Here is a 16,690-nt window from a genome sequence, read left to right as displayed (position 1 = left end):
TACGACCTGGAGCTTCAATGCCCACAAGTTTGAAGGCGACCGCTGGCTCACATTCACATCAACCATCACTTCGCGCCACCTGGCCATAATTTCAGTCTTCCATATCAGATGTCCCTTACGACCGAATTCGACACAGCCGCAATAGCATAACGACCTCCTTCCCGTCCCCCACGACTTGGAGTTGGAGGCCATCGCCCGCAGCTCGCACATCCATCTATCCTAATTTCTTTTCTTATCTTCGCCATCACATAAATGCCGCTCGGGCTGTCGGCTCAAATTGTCACAACTCCATCCGAAGGTGCGCAGGTGAGTTATATATGGTTGAATACTGGATGCACAGTGACCTCATGATTTACAGGTAACTCTTCTTTCCCCTACTCGAGCCGCGGCTCAGGCCAAAGCCGTCTGAAGCCAGGCAAAGCCCTAGCTTTGGGGCAACATCACTAACCTGGTCCACGGAACGCTCGCTCGACACCCTGGTCTCTTACCCCAATACCCCATTCATCGTTCCATCATTTGAACCTGCAGTAACCCTGCCAGTGCAGGGACAAAGTTGAGAAGTCGATGCCCATTCTTGTCGGTACTCGGTCTCACGTCTGTTTTCTCACTCACTCGTTGCTCATTTATATGCAGTATCTGCAAATCGCCTATGCCATTAGTAGGCCAGTGACACTGCAACTGCTGTGCAGAGATAATGAGGTACTACCTTTCGTAAATTGTTACTCATTGTCATCCTTGATATGCGCTTGGTCGAATATCTTTAGTACCATAGTCATGGTCATAGCTTTCTCTTCGGTTTTGGACACCTACAACGATATCAAGTTATTCCATAGCATACCCCAATGGCCCTAGTTACCATCAATGGACACTCTTCCAAGTTCCTCTTCTCAGTCAATCGTCCCTTGTACCCCTTCCTACGCTCGCTCGACGAAGAGAGCCAATCCCTAGCTCTTACGCTACTGGTACTCTGTGATGTCAAGTACCGCGCTCTTTATCTTTACTATTTTGCCCTCTTTTTCATCATAACGCGTGCTCTTGTACGACCTTGGGCTTCGACTATACCCGACTTCCACACATCAGGAGAGGGCTTTGTCGAACGCAAACGCCTTTCCCATCTCCAAATCACTTTTTCTGTATCGCACTAAAGATGATTGATCTTGGTACCCAGTTTACGCTTCTGGCTAGCTTCTAGTTGGGCCTCAAGGCCGCGCCACTGACTGGGTGGATGGAACGGACATGGCATGAGTGAGACACGATGCAGAAATTAGATGTTCAAGCAAATTTTTGAAAGTTTCAAAAGTCATTGAGTACCACTACTGCATAAACACTGATCTCATGCGAGTCTGTTCACAGGTTCACTGATGCACTGCCCGTCCTTGCGCCTCATCCGAAACTCGCTCGACGAAGAAAATCACTCCCGAACTCTCTACCCTACTCGAATCGACCACAAGCAAAAATAGCGACGGTCGATCATTTTCAGATACTTAAATTCAAAGATACACATTACTCGAGCAGTACGAAAATTTCTTCAAAGGCAGCTGTACTGATTGTCTCTGAACTAGGTATTGCACTATCAACGCATCAACCATGATATCAAAGCGAAAGCAGAAAAGAATGACCCACTGTTGCAACGTGCTCCTTGGGCTTCCGGCCCAATTTCGACCGACTACTACTGGCAGATCTTAGTTCCATCCTAAGGTGCGCGAGTGAGTCATGTAGTTAAATCCTGGTTGACGCGACCTGCTCCAACTTACTGGACGACCTTTCCAACAAATCAAGCCATCGCAACATTCATCACCGCTGCAAACTTCATTCACGTCCAAACATGCGCTGACAAACATAGATGCTGTCAAAGCAACGACAACGGCGAGGAGGGAGAAACGCATTTTCTGTGCGAGGTGATATGTGATTTTTCAAGGGGGATTTCTTTGAGGATAGAGAAACACTGCAGGATGCCGACCGACTTTTATACCCTGCATATGCTTATGGACACGGTTTGGCTGGGTTGTTGTTGCTGTCATGCGGCAGAATGATTTTCGGTAGAACGTGTTCGTTTTACAGCTATTTGCAAAATGATAGGCTGAATCGATTTTACACAGTTGTACGTTCCGAGAAGATCATGAGCCTGCGAACCCTGACGGATGTGAAAAGGGCTTTTGTAAATTTTGCCCATACGGAGTGTGGAGCCTCATTAATCATTTCCAGTAAGGCTGGGAAAGGACGATATGTGAATTATTACTACTTAACTTCAAGAGCCCGTTCAAGTGAGATAAGTTGGCGAAGAAGGTGCCAAGAAAAAGCCTTGAGATACCGCCGGCATCGGGTGCAATTTTGTCTACTACGTCATGCTGTGTTTCATGTACATGGGATAACCTTTCATGATTCCGTGGATTACAATCGTCCATGGCCCCACGTGTCCCATGATGGCGGCCAACTTGGACAGATATAAAACCTTAGGCTGCTTAGCACTGAAGAGTCTGATTTCCAAAAGTCTCATACACCCCATTAAACAGTCTATCAACGGAGTGCGCAAGTTTTAATAGACGGATTTTAAGACGTCGTAGGCTATGACGAATAAGTCGGGAATTGAGGGACGGACTTCGATATTCCATTGTAAAGACTCGTCGCATGTTAGAATAAGACAAGGAAGTGGGGGAGATATGGCTGCTTGAGCAAGAAAATACAAGTGTTTATGAAGGGTAAGAGAGGAGGCCTGACGTGTTCATCCTTGAAAATAAGATGATCTTGAGCGCGTCGTACATGGCATGGTCCAGGTAACAGATATCTGAGATTTGACACCAACGAACAACATGACATTTGCGTGGACAAGCTGATGCCGAAGTCATAAGTTCTGGTGCACCTGTAATCTTCTGTCGGCGAGAGTACTAAGTTACTGGGTTCAAACAAAGCCGCAGCCTGAAAATCGATCATGCTCATTGTGCACCCGAACTATGGCAATGTTGATACCGCCAGCATCAGGTGTAATTGCGTCCCACCACGTCACGTTCTCCTCTTGGGTTCTGTTTCCTCTGCTCTTCTTTCATTTACTACTATGGCGACGTCTGCTTCATTCCATGGAGTTGTTGGTCTTCGAAATGCTTTTGGCGATACGACAACTCCAGAGCAGAACTATCATCACCGAAAATGCTGGTCACAACGTCAAATAGCAACAAATTTGTTACCAAGTCCTCGTAGTGGTCTAAACTTACAAATATCCATGCATATGTACTCTCAATGACTCAAAATTCTCACAGCTGGTATAAATTGACGATGGAGCTCTATAATGTGCTTCGAATGGTATTTGATTGGATTGAACCGCGAGTCTCATAGTTGATGGAATTTATTACGGCCATGCAAGACGCAGCAACGACGATGGCATTGGAACACTTGTGACATAAGCGGAGATGAGGTATTGTAACAGAATGATGTGTGAACTCTGCAGAACGAATTCTAACGTCATCATGTAATGATAGGTATCTGTAAGTGAGAGAAATCCTTTCGATGCTCGAAATGCGTCATTTACGCCACTTACTCTCAAGTCATTGCCATCTGGACCCGAGTCAGACCGTCGATGGAGTAAGTTCGGGTGTTGCCAACCTCTATGCCCAAGATGCAGGGAAAATATCTTTTCCCTCGTTCTATACTTTCATCCTCTGCTTGCCAATATCGTCCAATGAGTCTGTTGATCCAGTGGCGTCATCGAAGCAGGCCAGTGGCTTATGCTTCTCCAAAGACACCAATTCCATGGCTGGTAAGTCGTTTGCATCTGCCACTTGCTCAGCACCCGTCTCAACGTCTCCTGACTTCTCGCCGCTGCGGATGATAGTGCGCTTGAGCGTGTAACTACGAATAAAGAGAACAAGAAAGAGACCGAATGCAGATATCGGGGTGCTGACCAACCAAATCGTGCTAATAGACTGCGAGTAAGCACGTATGACCTCGTTACGCACTGTTGGGTTCTGGTGGGATTAATCGTTAAGCCGCGACAGAGACCACGGAAGCTTGCTTACAGAAATGGAAGAAATCAGTTTGATGTTGCCATTTAAAGCCGTGACAGAGGTGTCAATTGTTAGGCCTTCAATGTCCTGCAGTTTCTGCTGGAGGACACTGGAAATAACAGCTTCTCCCATTGCCATGCCCACCGTACTCCCGAGAGTTCTCAAGGCCGATAAGTACCTATGGAAAAAATTGTAAAATCACACTAACCGAAACAACATGAAAGTCCCTGTACTGGTGGCCATATCCTTAATAGGCATGGCTGCCTGTATGACAATAAACGGGGTCTATCGCAGAGGCGATGATGAGCATGCATCGTTATGATGTGGTAAACTCACCGGCAACAAGCAACCGATACCGAGGGAAGCAATAAGGGGGTAGATTTCCTGCGCTGCACTGAACAAAAAGGCTATGACGACCGCGTGACTTGGACACTGAATACATACGCACATATTGGTCGCATTATCCAGCATGATCATGAGGCCCCAACCAAGTGTCATGACAGTCCATCCAAACCACATGACAGGGCGGTAGGACCCTATGCGAGTCACAACCATTCCGGAAACCAACGACGAGACACAGCAGCTTAACGAGTAAGGAAGCATTCTGCGCATATCAGCAATATAGAATAACAATAATACACGGATTCGATACTTACTTGACGCCAGAAATTGTTGCGGATGCACCAAGAACTTGTGTCGAGTTCAGCAAAATGTAGACTAGAAGGCTACAGGACAGGCCTACCTTGGTAGTACATTGGAAGGTAGCTAGAAAACCCATGATGATATCAAGTATAAGCACTGTCTACAACGTACTCACTAAGAACCTGGAGCAGTGATATAAATGAATGTTACTTTCGAGATAAATTCGCGTACATGACACACCTGCAAGGAATATTGTAGCGTGCAAGAAGACAGAAACTAATGTAAGGCCTGTCGTACGTGTCTGGAAAACCATCAGAGACAATATTGATTGATATGAGCAGTTTTCTCAACAACTTGCCTTGAAAAGACGAGGAGGAATAATAGGGGACCGCTTCGTAAATACCTCATTAATTCCACCGATGATGAGCAGTGTGCCTCCCACAGCAAGGAGCGCAATAGTTTTGGGGGTTTTCCCTAGAAGGAAATAACATTAGGTTCCGGTTCTGTAGAGCAGGAGGATGAAATTACACGTCGTTTCGCTCGAGCTGAGACCAATAAGGAGACAAACAACACCAATAACAATCACGAAAAGCCCAACAAAATCAAATTCCCGGATATGGTCGCGGAATGGTTTTCCTTGATGTGGATTCAAATTTAAGAAAAAGAATAAAAGTGCCCCGGCTAAGCCGCCAGTTGGTCTGCCCATAAGTGGGATTAGTAATATGCTTCTCATCTCGGGGAGAAACATATCGAGCGCACAAATTAATCCAGAAGCACCTGATACGCGTCGATCGTGAACCTTCGGTCAAGAAATAACACATGCAAACTCACCACCTCCAAGATATATGATCAGTGAGAATCTGTAGCGTACAAAATAAATTCTCAGATCCCTTCAGAAGATGGAAGACCTTACGCCGCCGACCAATGGTCCGACAACACTGAGAAATGAATAAGTTTATTCCTTGTGGGTGCGTTTTATTTTGACCTTACTTTGCTGTACCCCAAGTGGCACTAATTAAACCAACATACTTGCCTTGCCTGGAAAGTAAATATGGTCTATAACGATGCGGTGTTGGTAACACATATTCGAATTTCGCTCACTCTTGCAATGGAATAATGTCAGATATGGTGATTTTTACGAGTTGGAAGATGCCACCGCCACCAACTCCCTGTAAGGCACGAGAGACAATCAACCATGTCATACTCTGAGCTGCGCCACACAGCGCCGAACCAATCTGGTCTATGAGGTCAAAGCCGGATCGGACGCGGGTGCTAATAACGTACCAAAAATACGAGGATGCATCCGTATAGCATGGGTTTGCGGCCTGCAGATCCCAGCCATGAGATGATTTCAAAACAACGCGCCATGGCACTCAAAAAGCACTCGCCTACAATGTCGGATAGTTTGCCATATAGCGGACTCAAAGAGGAGCACACCAACATGTAAGCACTACGGAGAAAATAGTCAGTACCACGTAATAACATCATATGTAACATAATATACGTACCTTCCCACCCAACTATAATTCTTACCTCCTCCCAATTCGGCTACAATTGTAGGCAAGGCGGTGGCAACGACAGTCTCGCAGTATGTAAATCAGATATTCCCGAACAAAATAACACAGATACGTACTTGATCTATAGCTACCAGGAAGATGGTACACATCCAGCTAAAGAATACAATACCCATGCGATTTCTGGGGATGACATGCTCCTCGAGCTTTCTCCATGATGTACCTGGCGTTTCTTTGACCTCCTCGACTGCTGGTGATGGTGGCTCTGCCATTTTTGTCATGTTGCGAGAGTTTTAGACCGAGTCGATCACGAGGGCAGCGAGTAAATTTGAAGAAGGATCAATGGTGGGTGAGAGGACGAACAAAGGTGAGTTGATATTACATAACTTGGTATCGCCATCTGTATAATAAAAGTATAGATGAGTTGTCGAATTCTGCCGAGGTGCGACGTTCAGAAGGCCTGTGGCTTCGACCTTCCGGGTTGGACCGACACATGCAAATGATTTGGGATTCGGAACATCATTGAGGCTCTGAAATTACGCCAGTGGCCACAGAACGGCGCATAGAACTCCGCGTATTGACTCTTGTTCACTTCCTTTGTGTGTTGCGGTATATAAGAGAGAAATTCTCTCTCTATTGAAATTACGGTCTTCCCAAGTGTCGCGATTCTTGATAGAAGTCTTGCTTAGTATCAGTGACCCACATTGGTGGACTCGAACCATTAATATTTTGACGCGCCCAGCTAATCACACGCTGTACTTGACGCGTCGAGTGTCGCTGGCCCACATTTGAAATTTTATCCTAATGTAGAAAGTGGCAATTTGAATGACAGGCTATTGAGGCCAGCACACCAGACCCGAGAGGTTTACTCCCAAACTTTCCCTGGTAGCATCACTATACGGTGTATTGCCAGCAGAGTGGTTTTTTATATATCAAAATCACGTAGTCAGCGATATAAATAATGGTCATGACACAGCGCGCACTTGGGAACGGAGCTCAATTGACAGGAAGCGCACCCTGATTTGGACTTGCCGACAAAGCCCCAGCTTTGTCACCGGTTCAAATCCTCCCATGGCTGACTCCCATATTCAGAGAGCTTGTTTCCCTCCCCAACGAAAGCCTTGGACTAACGGACATAGCGAATATTCCTGGCCACATTGTACATGCACTGATTCAAGTAGATCTCTACTCATCGGCTCACCCTGGCAGCTGTTGTTCCTCCCACTATGGCCCGGGATGCTTCGCCATACTCCATTGACGGGTGGGAAACGGGTTGGAAAGCTGGGGGCCGCCTATTCTGGCTGGGGTATCCTTCCGTAACTTGAATCCGTCGGTGGAAGATGGATTTGCTGAGGATTAGCTTGAGGATCTGAGAACATGGTTGGTGTCTCATTGATTTGATGATACGGTCCCAATAGTACTACGTAATCAGTACATTCGTGAAATTTGTGCGTGCACGTGATTTAATTAAGTTGACCGCCATAAAATCAATTATTTGGGAAAGGCCGCAGTAGTGGTATGGGTGCAAACAATATATTTATCGAAAAATAAATACACAAAAAGCGCGACAAACATTACACTCCACGAGCCTCGAGACGACTGCGGAAGAGCTTCTGGAACTGCGAGGCGTGATCAGAGTCCATGAGCGTGTTATGCTCCCCAGGCACGTCAATAAATGTTGGGTCGGTGCGACTGAAATCAGCCCATGACTTGAGCTCCTTAAGCCAGTTAACCTTGTCATCTGGGCCGCGAGGCGGGATGGCATAGAAAACATCAATGGCCGCTAGAAAGACATGAGCAAACTCCGCTTCAGTCGAGGAATGTATGACTTACGAGCTGTACCCGTCGGGGTGTATCCATTGCCACAGCGCAAGAGAGACGCGGAGACTTTGATCCAGTGCTCGAGAGTTTCAGATGTCAGCTGGAGCTCAGCGACACGTTCAGGAGGCGACATCTTCCACACGATCTCGAGCCTCTCCTTCTGTGTGAGCGGTTTAAACGAGGGCACCATACTTTCAGAATCATGCTTCGACAGAAGGCCGAGGAAGAACGCAACGTTGAGCGTACACATGAGGTCGATATCGTACATCTGCTGAGCAAGATAAGGTGGAACATTGACGAGACCGAGAAACTTGACTTCTTCGCCCATGGCCTCCAGACGCTTGACCACCTCAAATGCCATCAAACCACCGTAGCAGTAGCCAGCGATGGCATATGGTCCCGCTGGCTGGACCCTCCTGATACCTGCAGTATACGAGGAAACCATCTCATCCATGGACGTGAAAAAGGGCTGACCAGGCTCGAAGCCACGAGCACGAAGTCCATAGAACGGACGCTCATTCTGAAAATACTTTGCAAGACTGAGGAAAACAAGAACTTCTCCAACTCCAGGGTGCACAAAAAAGAGAGGCGTTTTGTCTCCGGTCACTTGGAGGGGAACAGCAGCATCATATTCATCAGCTGGTCTGTCTTTGGAGAGCAAGGAATCGACATAATGGGCCAGGCTCGAGACATCGGGGTGCTTCAAGATTTGTATGGCAGGGATTTCAGGCAGGCCAAAGTACGCCTCCCCCTCACGTTTAAGCCTGCAGATTATCTACGTCAATCAAGGTTATCTTTTACGGTAGTAAATTAGGTATTTACCTGAGAACACCAATAGATGTACCACCGAATTCAAAGAAGTTATCGTTTACCGAAACTTCATTGTCCGCGAGGTTCAGGATACCTGCATACATCTTGGCAAGAGCCTTTTCCGTTTTTGTGGAGGGGGCTACGAAGGAAGCGCCGCGTGCCTCGCTAAGAAGTTCGTCAGCACGGGCGATATGCTTCGCCAGTCCACCTTTCTGAAGGAGGATGAGGAGGCGAGACCGAGAAAGTTTCCCCAGAGTTGTCTTTTCCATCTGCTTCACAGGGATGGGAATGATCAATTGAGGTGGCTGGGTGATCATCTTGACGGATATATCACGTAAAGCACGGTGCGTGGTGAAAAGTTTCATGGGGGCGTCCGCTTCATTGAGGTCGAAAGATGGCGAGTAGAAGATGACGAATCCCTCGGTTTCCTGGCCAGGAATACGGTATGGAGCAGCAGCGAGGAAAGAGTGCGTGACACCTTCCAAAGTCTGCAGATGGGTTTCAAGCTCGGGTATACCATATGTGACACCATGGATGATGACAGTGTCCTTCATGCGACCAATAAGGCGCATGACGCCACTTTCGATGATGCCTACATCACCAGTGCGGTACCAGCCACCCTCGATAAAGCTGGAGGACGTAGCATCGGGGTTTTTGTAGTAGCATACAAAAACCATCGGTCCGCGAACCTGAAGCTCACCGCTCTCGCCATCTGGGCGCGGAGTGGTGCCATCAATAGGGTCAACGATGCGCATCTCGCAACCATTAACGGGACGTCCAAGATCAAGGAACTCGCGAGTGGGTTCGGTTGTAAAAATATTGACTGGATCAAAAATGCATCCACCGCTGCAAGACTGGTCACTTTAGATGTATCGATGTTGTATAACTATTCCTACCAAGTTTCTGTCATTCCAAATCCAGCAGAGACTATGAAAGAAACTGCGGGGGGGTTCTTGCTAAGCTTTTTCATGATAGCAGCGAAGGCTTTTGCTGTCTTCGAAACCACTGCTTCACCTCCGCTAATAATCCGCTTGATGGAGGATAGGTCGAAAGATCCAAAAAGATCGGTACGCTTTTCAAGATCGCGAGTGAGCTTGGCCAGCAGGAAGTTTGGTGCGAAAGCTAGACCAATGGACTGAAAAAATAGCGTGGTGAATTGATAAGTAGGAGCCACGGCTGAATTGGAACATACATTTTCGTCGATCAGACGAAGCATGCGAACGGAATCGGACAAAATAACAGATGCATGTACATGGACTTGCGAAACACCATATAGGAGAGGTGTGACGTGCATTTCCACAGACCCTGCGACGTGATCAAATCCTACCCCTGATGGCCACAGTTAATTCTTGAAGAAAGCTCTAACGATGGTAGCCTTACAGTTCAAGACTCGAGACTCGGAAGGCGGGCCAAAGCGTAGCTCCTTGGCATGGCAAGCAGCAATAATGGTACGGTGCGTGTGCACGACCGCCTTTGAGAACCCGGTTGAGCCCGAAGTCAGGAAGAGCATTGCGTGGTCATCGGGCTTAGGTTCGGACGCAACCCAGTCAGGTGGGACAGTAAACGTCTCTGCGGAGGCCTTCAAATCAGAGAACAAGTGAACTTCTAGACCATCAATGGAGCTGATCTGTTCAGCACCAAGTTCGTTGGTGAGCCAAACTGCAGATTCAAACAGGTTCTTGATGTGAGCAACATGTGCCTCCTTGTGCGCCTGTTGTGCACTGAGTACGGGCTGTAAACAGGGGATATATCCAGCCATGAGACATGCCCAGATGGCAGCCATATTTTCTTCGTGTTCGGTAAGGTATACAACGATAATCGATCCCGTAGGCTTGCCCCACTCGAGCATTGCGCGCCCAACGTTGCGAACATATTGGTTGAATGCGCTGAAAGTCTTTGTCTGAATGGAGGAGTCATGTGCGGAGGAGGTTATGAAAGAAAGCTTGTGTGACGGATAGCGCTCGGCAGCTTGAGCAATAATGTCATGAACCGTATTGAAATCAGGTTCTGCCATTGTGAGGTATCGGAATGGCTAATTGCAAAAGTTATACAACATGTTGACGGCGAGCGTCAGACTTTATATACTTCGTCATTTGGCATCAAAGATCATGCTTGCGCCCTGGCACGAGTTTAGCAGCACAACACTTTGAGTGGTAAGTCTTCAACTTACACTGCCAGCTGCGTCACCAACTTCAAATTGTGCAGTGGCCGAAAATCATTGGCCTCTCCACACCACATTCCATACTATGATGTGGAGGAATCTACCGATTCATCTCATGAGTTCGGGAAAGGGATGGATGGATGGCAACTAATTGGCAAACCATTTGTCATAAGTTGAGATCCGAAATGGATCAAATTCAGGCGTGCTTCGATATGAGAATTGGAAGGTTGCATCACATTTCTGGTTTATTGGTCTTGCCACCAGGTTCGAACAGCCTTCGAGGATGATCTCATTCTAGTAAAAACTTCACTCGAGCCTCTGAAGCGTCGATGTCTTCGAGTCGCCTGCTTCCAGTGCGGGATGTGCCTCATGACCGACTCAGGTCAGTCGCGAGACGCTGACGCACAAGTGTACTTCATTTTCGTCAATGAGCTAATCATATATAAGAATCAGCACGCCTAGGAAAAGCTCAAAAGGTGGGGGAAAGCCACGAACTTGAACATGGCCACATTGGCAGTATCGACGAATAATACCACAATAGTAACTGTGGCGGCACTTTTGAATGTGGGGGACGAGTGACCTAGAAACAAGATGGATGTAGTATCCGAACCTATATTTGTGAAGTGAGGTGAGCCAGTGCATGTGTTGAAAGGTGGCACTATAGTAATCAGTTCATATCGCATGTCAAGCTTAACGTTGAGCTATTGAAAATAGTTCATTCACTTAAAAGTGTAAATCTTCTCACGGGGATTTCTGTTGATTGTCTACGTAGTACGCGTCCTGCTGATCAGAGACAGTGACTCCATAACACCAAGACGGACAACACTAGATTATCACGGCCCACCAGCAATCCGCAAATGGTACATGCGTGCCGTCGGCCCTATATTGCTGATCAGAGATACTACGTGGCCTTCTGTGGAAATCATGTACATTCTGTTCCAATGATAGTACACCACGAGCGAAGTTATTCGAACGTTGAGTAGCGGTAGAGAGTTTCAAATATTTCACTTACCGAAAACAGGTTTACTCGAACTTGGAGCTCGCGTCATCATGGTGACGTCTGTTCTCGCTGTTCGAACCCCGTGAGGGTTCAATACTATGAATGACCGTCACGCAGGCAGTGGCTCTTATATGACGAGATGATTAAGAGAGCTGAACATTCTCCAAACGGAGTTTCCTGTTTACTCCCTTTTTGCGCTCAAACGATACAGCTATGGGAGCAGCACTACCACTATGGCTCAAGTTTCTAGATGAAGTATGCACCTGTTTTCGGAACAGAGAGATAGTGCTGAGTCCATTCTGCAGACGTCCAAAGTAGTGACGGTGTTGACCGCAGCAGCTCTTCTCTATACCCGCTCTGCAGGAGTCGCTTTTTTTGTGACCGGCGCATTGCTATGTTCAAAACTTGCTAAGATCATCAAGAAAGCAATACGACAAGAACGCCCATCACAGTTCTCCAGACATAAAGTATCCTATGGGTGCGGAAACTCGATCCACTTCCAGTAGTGCATGCAGATTTCTGATCACATCGTCAGGATGCCTAGTTCACATGCATCTACATGCACCTTCTTCGCTGTATATATTACCTTTGCTTGCCTTAAGCTACCTATCCACCCTACCTTCCCTCGTTTCGCGACGTTCGCTCCAGTGGTTATCTTACCTTGGACATGCATGATAGCTATGTCAAGGGTCCAGCTGGGTCATCATACATGGCCACAGATTGCGGCAGGAATCTTACTTGGAGTCTGCTGTGCTATTTTTTGGTTCGAACTATGGGTGAACGATGTGGGTGGCATCATGACAACTTCATCATCAGTAAATGTTGAGTTCACTGTTATCTCCCTTATCTCACTTTTTTGGGTCAATTAAGTGCAGTATGCATTCGTTCCTTACTTGCAAGTTGAGCAGATCCTTGTACTCGTTTCGCACTTTTCTGAGGTTGCATCTTCAGTAAGCCTTGAAGCTTGATTCCAAAGGTTACACTCCACTCTGGACTAATTTGTACCTCACCGCCTTATGACAGCTCCAAGCTTCTGGGCTGATAGGCAAAATACTTCGAATGAGCTATATACGAGTCAAGTGGAGTGTTTTTAACATATACAATACACCATGCTCCACTGACCTGTTCGGTGCTCACTAGAAAAAGGAGGACCAACCCGTCCTACTGATATAGGTATCTTTGGAGACAAACCTATTTCGAGCGGCCGAGACGAGGCCGGATAACTTGAACGCCTACCTATTATGATACCTTCAAGGTCTAAATACGGATTGAAGTAGACGACATCCAATTCTACCTGATTCATACCCATTACATGTGATCCTAGGATGCACAGTATTGGTCCTTGAATACAACGTCTAGGAGTATCTGGTCTGCTCGGCGGTCTTGTGAACGCCGACAAGAAGCGTACAGTGATTTTCACTGAACTTGATTGATTTGAAAAGGACTGATTGACACAAACTTTTATAGAACAAAAAAAATGCTCGTTCGTAGTCCGCCCTAGACAGATCGCAAGGAAGCTGTTGGGTTATAATAAGTGCACGAGAAATTCGAACCTTGCCAAACGTGAGTCAGAGCAGCTAGATGCAGGGACTCCGTGCTTAATAAAACTGCTTAGTGGGAAAAAGTTCAGGAGGTCAGGGGCAGCTAATGAAGCATTTGACCCAAATGCGATGTGAACTAAATCTGTCACTGATGTCGATGAAGAACAACTGTTGATACCCGTTCATATCAGGATGGAACTGCAAGTTAAAACCGTTATGCGGCACCGCATTGTCGGCTATTCAAGTTCGGCTACTAAACAAAGACTGCAACAGGTAATCGATACTTGAAACTCACAAGAAACACTCGCAACGCCAGCGAGCTACAAGCCACAAGAGTCGGTACCACGTCGTTGCTTCGAAGATTCCAGCTGCACGAGCGTCGAGAACGTTATCAAGCTGGCTGTGCAGGCACGTATTTTGATTACTAATATGACTTATTACTTAGTACTTTTACGGACTACACACGGCTTATATAATCTAATTTAAGTAGAATCAAACACTGTTTTTCAGCTGTAACGGTTGTGCACAGCAGCGAGGAGAGCTCTGACGGGTGAGCACAGTTCATTCACAGGTGAGTATGCCGCGAGCGTGAGTCCTACCACGTGTCCTCCTGCGTTCGTTGCGGAGGAAAATGTCTATGATTGTGATGTTCCACAGATCTGTGCCTGCCCTGTTTTCTGGTCTCAGTGATTCTTGACAGGCCGAGCTGTGACAAAAACACATACTTACCCTTTCTTTTTTGTTTCAACAGTTTACGACCATCTACGACTGCAATTTCATTCGACCGATACCTGCGTTATCCTATATCTCAATTGCATACACCTGAGAACGTGACACTGGCTCCACATATCAACCAATACGCTTGTGTCGTTTCACCTGAAAAATTATCCCATATCCACCGTATCCGTTACAGGAAGCACAAACTGGCAGCGTATGGCTGCCCAAGAACTTGCCCGCTGGACACGCTTTGCCGCCAAAGGAGGCGTTGGGCGATGTACAGCGACCGTGGATTGTGTTGCAAGGGAAATCGGTGATCTCATGTTTCTCAAGGTGAGTGTTTGAGTTTAGTGGTTCGTTTCTTATAGCCTTTTGGCTGTTTGGTTGAGGATGCAGTTGGGTTCAGTTTCAGCCAGGAGCCGAGATAATTTTGACTGAGATATAATCTCGTGGTAATATCGCTGGAGAGAGGGGCCTTGAGGGAGCACATCTTTTAGATCACTGTCTTTTTTGGATTCCTTTTCTTCATCATGCTAATATCTGTCGCCCTAGGATGATAAAATCACAGTGTTGATGCAGCTTCCTGAAACTGGGTATTACTTGGTGCGTGTTCTTCGTGCTGTACCAGTTATGTTGTCCCTTGCATTTGTACCATATTGCATTTTTAATACTTCCTTTTGAATCTTCGTATTCATTTATTTTACTCTATCCTTGGTCAATACACCACTAACATCGATTCACCACCAGGGCTTCTGTGAAGGTGTTGTGGGACGCTTCTCTGGTGCAGACGTAAATTTTCACGGGAAACTCAAGCGCCCCATCATGGCAAAACGGGGATCCCTTCACGTTGCTGATACACGTCCCATGTCACTTGAACGGGCATCACCGTCCTGGCCAGAGAACTCCAGCAGCCCAAGGCCAGGCAGTTCTAATGCGAATCGTCCTGGAAGCTCAGTGGCAAGAGTTGACAGTGCTTCAGACCCGCGTCTCGGAGGTTCGCCTGTCAGACGGAAGCCACTTTCACCTGATATGTATCTATATTCGTCCTCCCCGGAGCGTTTGAGGGGCCGTACACACGAGTTAACAATGTCTGTGTCTGAGTCATCTGTATACTCGGTTGTATCAACGTCAAGCGCTGCCTCGACCACGTTCTCTGATGGCGATGGGTGGCGTAGTAGCGAGGATTCGTTTTCGTCCAGCAGAGTGGTGCCGTCGTCTTCGTTTGGTTTAGTGCAGACTTCGTCGAGCACACAGTCGGTGCCTACTTCGTCCTCATCAATGGATTCAATGCCAACGTCCTTATCAAACTCCACCCCAGCTACCTCGAGTGCGCAATCCATCCCTTCTTTTGGCTCAACACACATTTCTTCCGCAGGATCTGTGGAGAAGCTTCTTCGATCTCTATCGAATCATTCACCTTCGATGTCTCAGTCCACATCAGGTTCCGTTTCTACATCCGCTTCTGAGTCCATGTCAGGCACCTTCCTGAATTCAAGCTCGACGTACGGCTCCTTAACCTCAGCTCCCACTTCAAATTCGTCGTCGTCTTCTACTAATTTCACCACCAGTGCAGCGAAAGGGCTTACCGTGGCTCCACTGCGCCTCAGCAAGTCGCCGCGGCTTACAGCGAGTCCAATTTTACCGCCACTATCGCCTTTGCTTCCATCACCTGGATCAGGGACAACTTCACGCGCTTACTCGCCTCTCTCATCACACTCACCATCTTTCATGCTCCCCGCAAATAGCAGTCCGCCACGCTCGCCTTTCCCACCACCGCCACATGAAATACCACAGTCTCCGCCATCACCACTGTTCACTGCGTCGTCACCACCAGAGTCGAACTCGGATGCCGACGATTCTTCGCTTTATCTTGATTATGACCATGACAATCAACACGATGAGAGCACACAATTTTCTGCGCTGCATCGCCATCTGGAGGGCGCGGAGGAAGAAGAAGATGGGGAGACAGGCATCGGGTTGAGCTTGCTTGGAGCACTTGCGATGGATGATGAGGATGATGAGGATGAAAGTGCAAATGGGTATAATGATCAACCACGGCTGGGGGTAGGAGCAGGAGGACATAATTTGGGTGATAGAGCGCAGGAGAGTACTGCAATGGGTGGAAGTACACCCATTCCATGGACCAAGTATACGCCCTCTATCTCTGCATCCCAGGCAGTTGAGCATGAGGTGAACAATAATGCGCCGCATGCATCGTTCGAGACCAAGACTATGCAAGACGATGTTATGACACAGGTTGATGAGCCAGGACAGCACCTAGAAAGGCAAGATGAGATCGGCGAAGACAAATACGAAGAAGATGAGGAGGAGAAGGAAGATGATGATGAAGAGGGCTACTGGGCCTGTGCATCCGACATATACGACGACTACCGCTACTCCCGCCAAAGTTTCTCATCTAAGCGCATGTCCACAGTCTCCGTAAAGTCGAAAGCACGTATGTCCATTCTCCCGGGTGGCAAGGTCCC

General features: G+C 47.3%; 5 protein-coding genes across 5 annotated transcripts; 3 read left to right on the top strand and 2 right to left on the bottom strand.

Annotated features, from left to right (window-relative positions):
- Positions 1 to 842: 842 nt before the first annotated feature.
- On the top strand, positions 843 to 1,245 carry EDB93DRAFT_1255976 (uncharacterized protein; the record flags this gene model as incomplete). The annotated part of the gene is made up of 2 exons (XM_041453876.1): positions 843 to 1,133; positions 1,186 to 1,245. 2 exons carry the CDS (start codon positions 843 to 845, stop codon positions 1,243 to 1,245), a joined length of 351 nt encoding a protein of 116 aa, XP_041302043.1.
- Positions 1,246 to 3,638: 2,393 nt separating this feature from the next.
- On the bottom strand, positions 3,639 to 6,426 carry EDB93DRAFT_1094982 (major facilitator superfamily domain-containing protein; the record flags this gene model as incomplete). Its single annotated transcript, XM_041446653.1, has 19 exons — positions 3,639 to 3,959; positions 4,011 to 4,158; positions 4,207 to 4,283; positions 4,335 to 4,392; positions 4,447 to 4,602; positions 4,655 to 4,688; positions 4,741 to 4,763; positions 4,877 to 4,928; positions 4,995 to 5,114; positions 5,169 to 5,338; positions 5,400 to 5,417; positions 5,472 to 5,500; positions 5,554 to 5,578; positions 5,631 to 5,678; positions 5,742 to 5,875; positions 5,925 to 5,965; positions 6,014 to 6,090; positions 6,149 to 6,222; positions 6,274 to 6,426. The coding sequence occupies 19 exons, from the start codon at positions 6,424 to 6,426 to the stop codon at positions 3,639 to 3,641; spliced, it is 1,758 nt and encodes a 585-aa protein (XP_041302042.1).
- A 1,216-nt stretch (positions 6,427 to 7,642) lies between these two features.
- EDB93DRAFT_84770 (atromentin synthetase) lies at positions 7,643 to 11,064 on the bottom strand. The gene is made up of 6 exons (XM_041457678.1): positions 10,166 to 11,064; positions 9,978 to 10,114; positions 9,682 to 9,920; positions 8,798 to 9,631; positions 7,988 to 8,739; positions 7,643 to 7,937 (listed from the first exon to the last, which is right to left on the bottom strand). Exons 1-6 carry the CDS (start codon positions 10,797 to 10,799, stop codon positions 7,729 to 7,731), a joined length of 2,805 nt encoding a protein of 934 aa, XP_041302041.1. The 5' UTR covers positions 10,800 to 11,064; the 3' UTR covers positions 7,643 to 7,728.
- Positions 11,065 to 12,071: 1,007 nt separating this feature from the next.
- On the top strand, positions 12,072 to 12,914 carry EDB93DRAFT_84458 (uncharacterized protein). The gene is made up of 3 exons (XM_041457670.1): positions 12,072 to 12,424; positions 12,491 to 12,845; positions 12,898 to 12,914. Exons 1-2 carry the CDS (start codon positions 12,204 to 12,206, stop codon positions 12,813 to 12,815), a joined length of 546 nt encoding a protein of 181 aa, XP_041302040.1. The 5' UTR covers positions 12,072 to 12,203; the 3' UTR covers positions 12,816 to 12,845; positions 12,898 to 12,914.
- A 1,506-nt stretch (positions 12,915 to 14,420) lies between these two features.
- Positions 14,421 to 15,044, top strand: EDB93DRAFT_1061227 (uncharacterized protein; the record flags this gene model as incomplete). Its single annotated transcript, XM_041444828.1, has 3 exons — positions 14,421 to 14,537; positions 14,757 to 14,807; positions 14,952 to 15,044. Coding segments are annotated over 3 exons (261 nt in total), but the record flags the coding sequence as incomplete, so codon positions are not given.
- Positions 15,045 to 16,690: the final 1,646 nt, after the last annotated feature.

Source organism: Suillus bovinus (assembly GCF_016758785.1).
Source record: "Suillus bovinus strain UH-Sbo-P2 chromosome Unknown EDB93scaffold_107, whole genome shotgun sequence".
Taxonomy (NCBI): domain Eukaryota; kingdom Fungi; phylum Basidiomycota; class Agaricomycetes; order Boletales; family Suillaceae; genus Suillus; species Suillus bovinus.
Note: the sequence above shows the minus strand (reverse complement) of the source record. Positions and strands in the feature narration are given on the sequence as shown.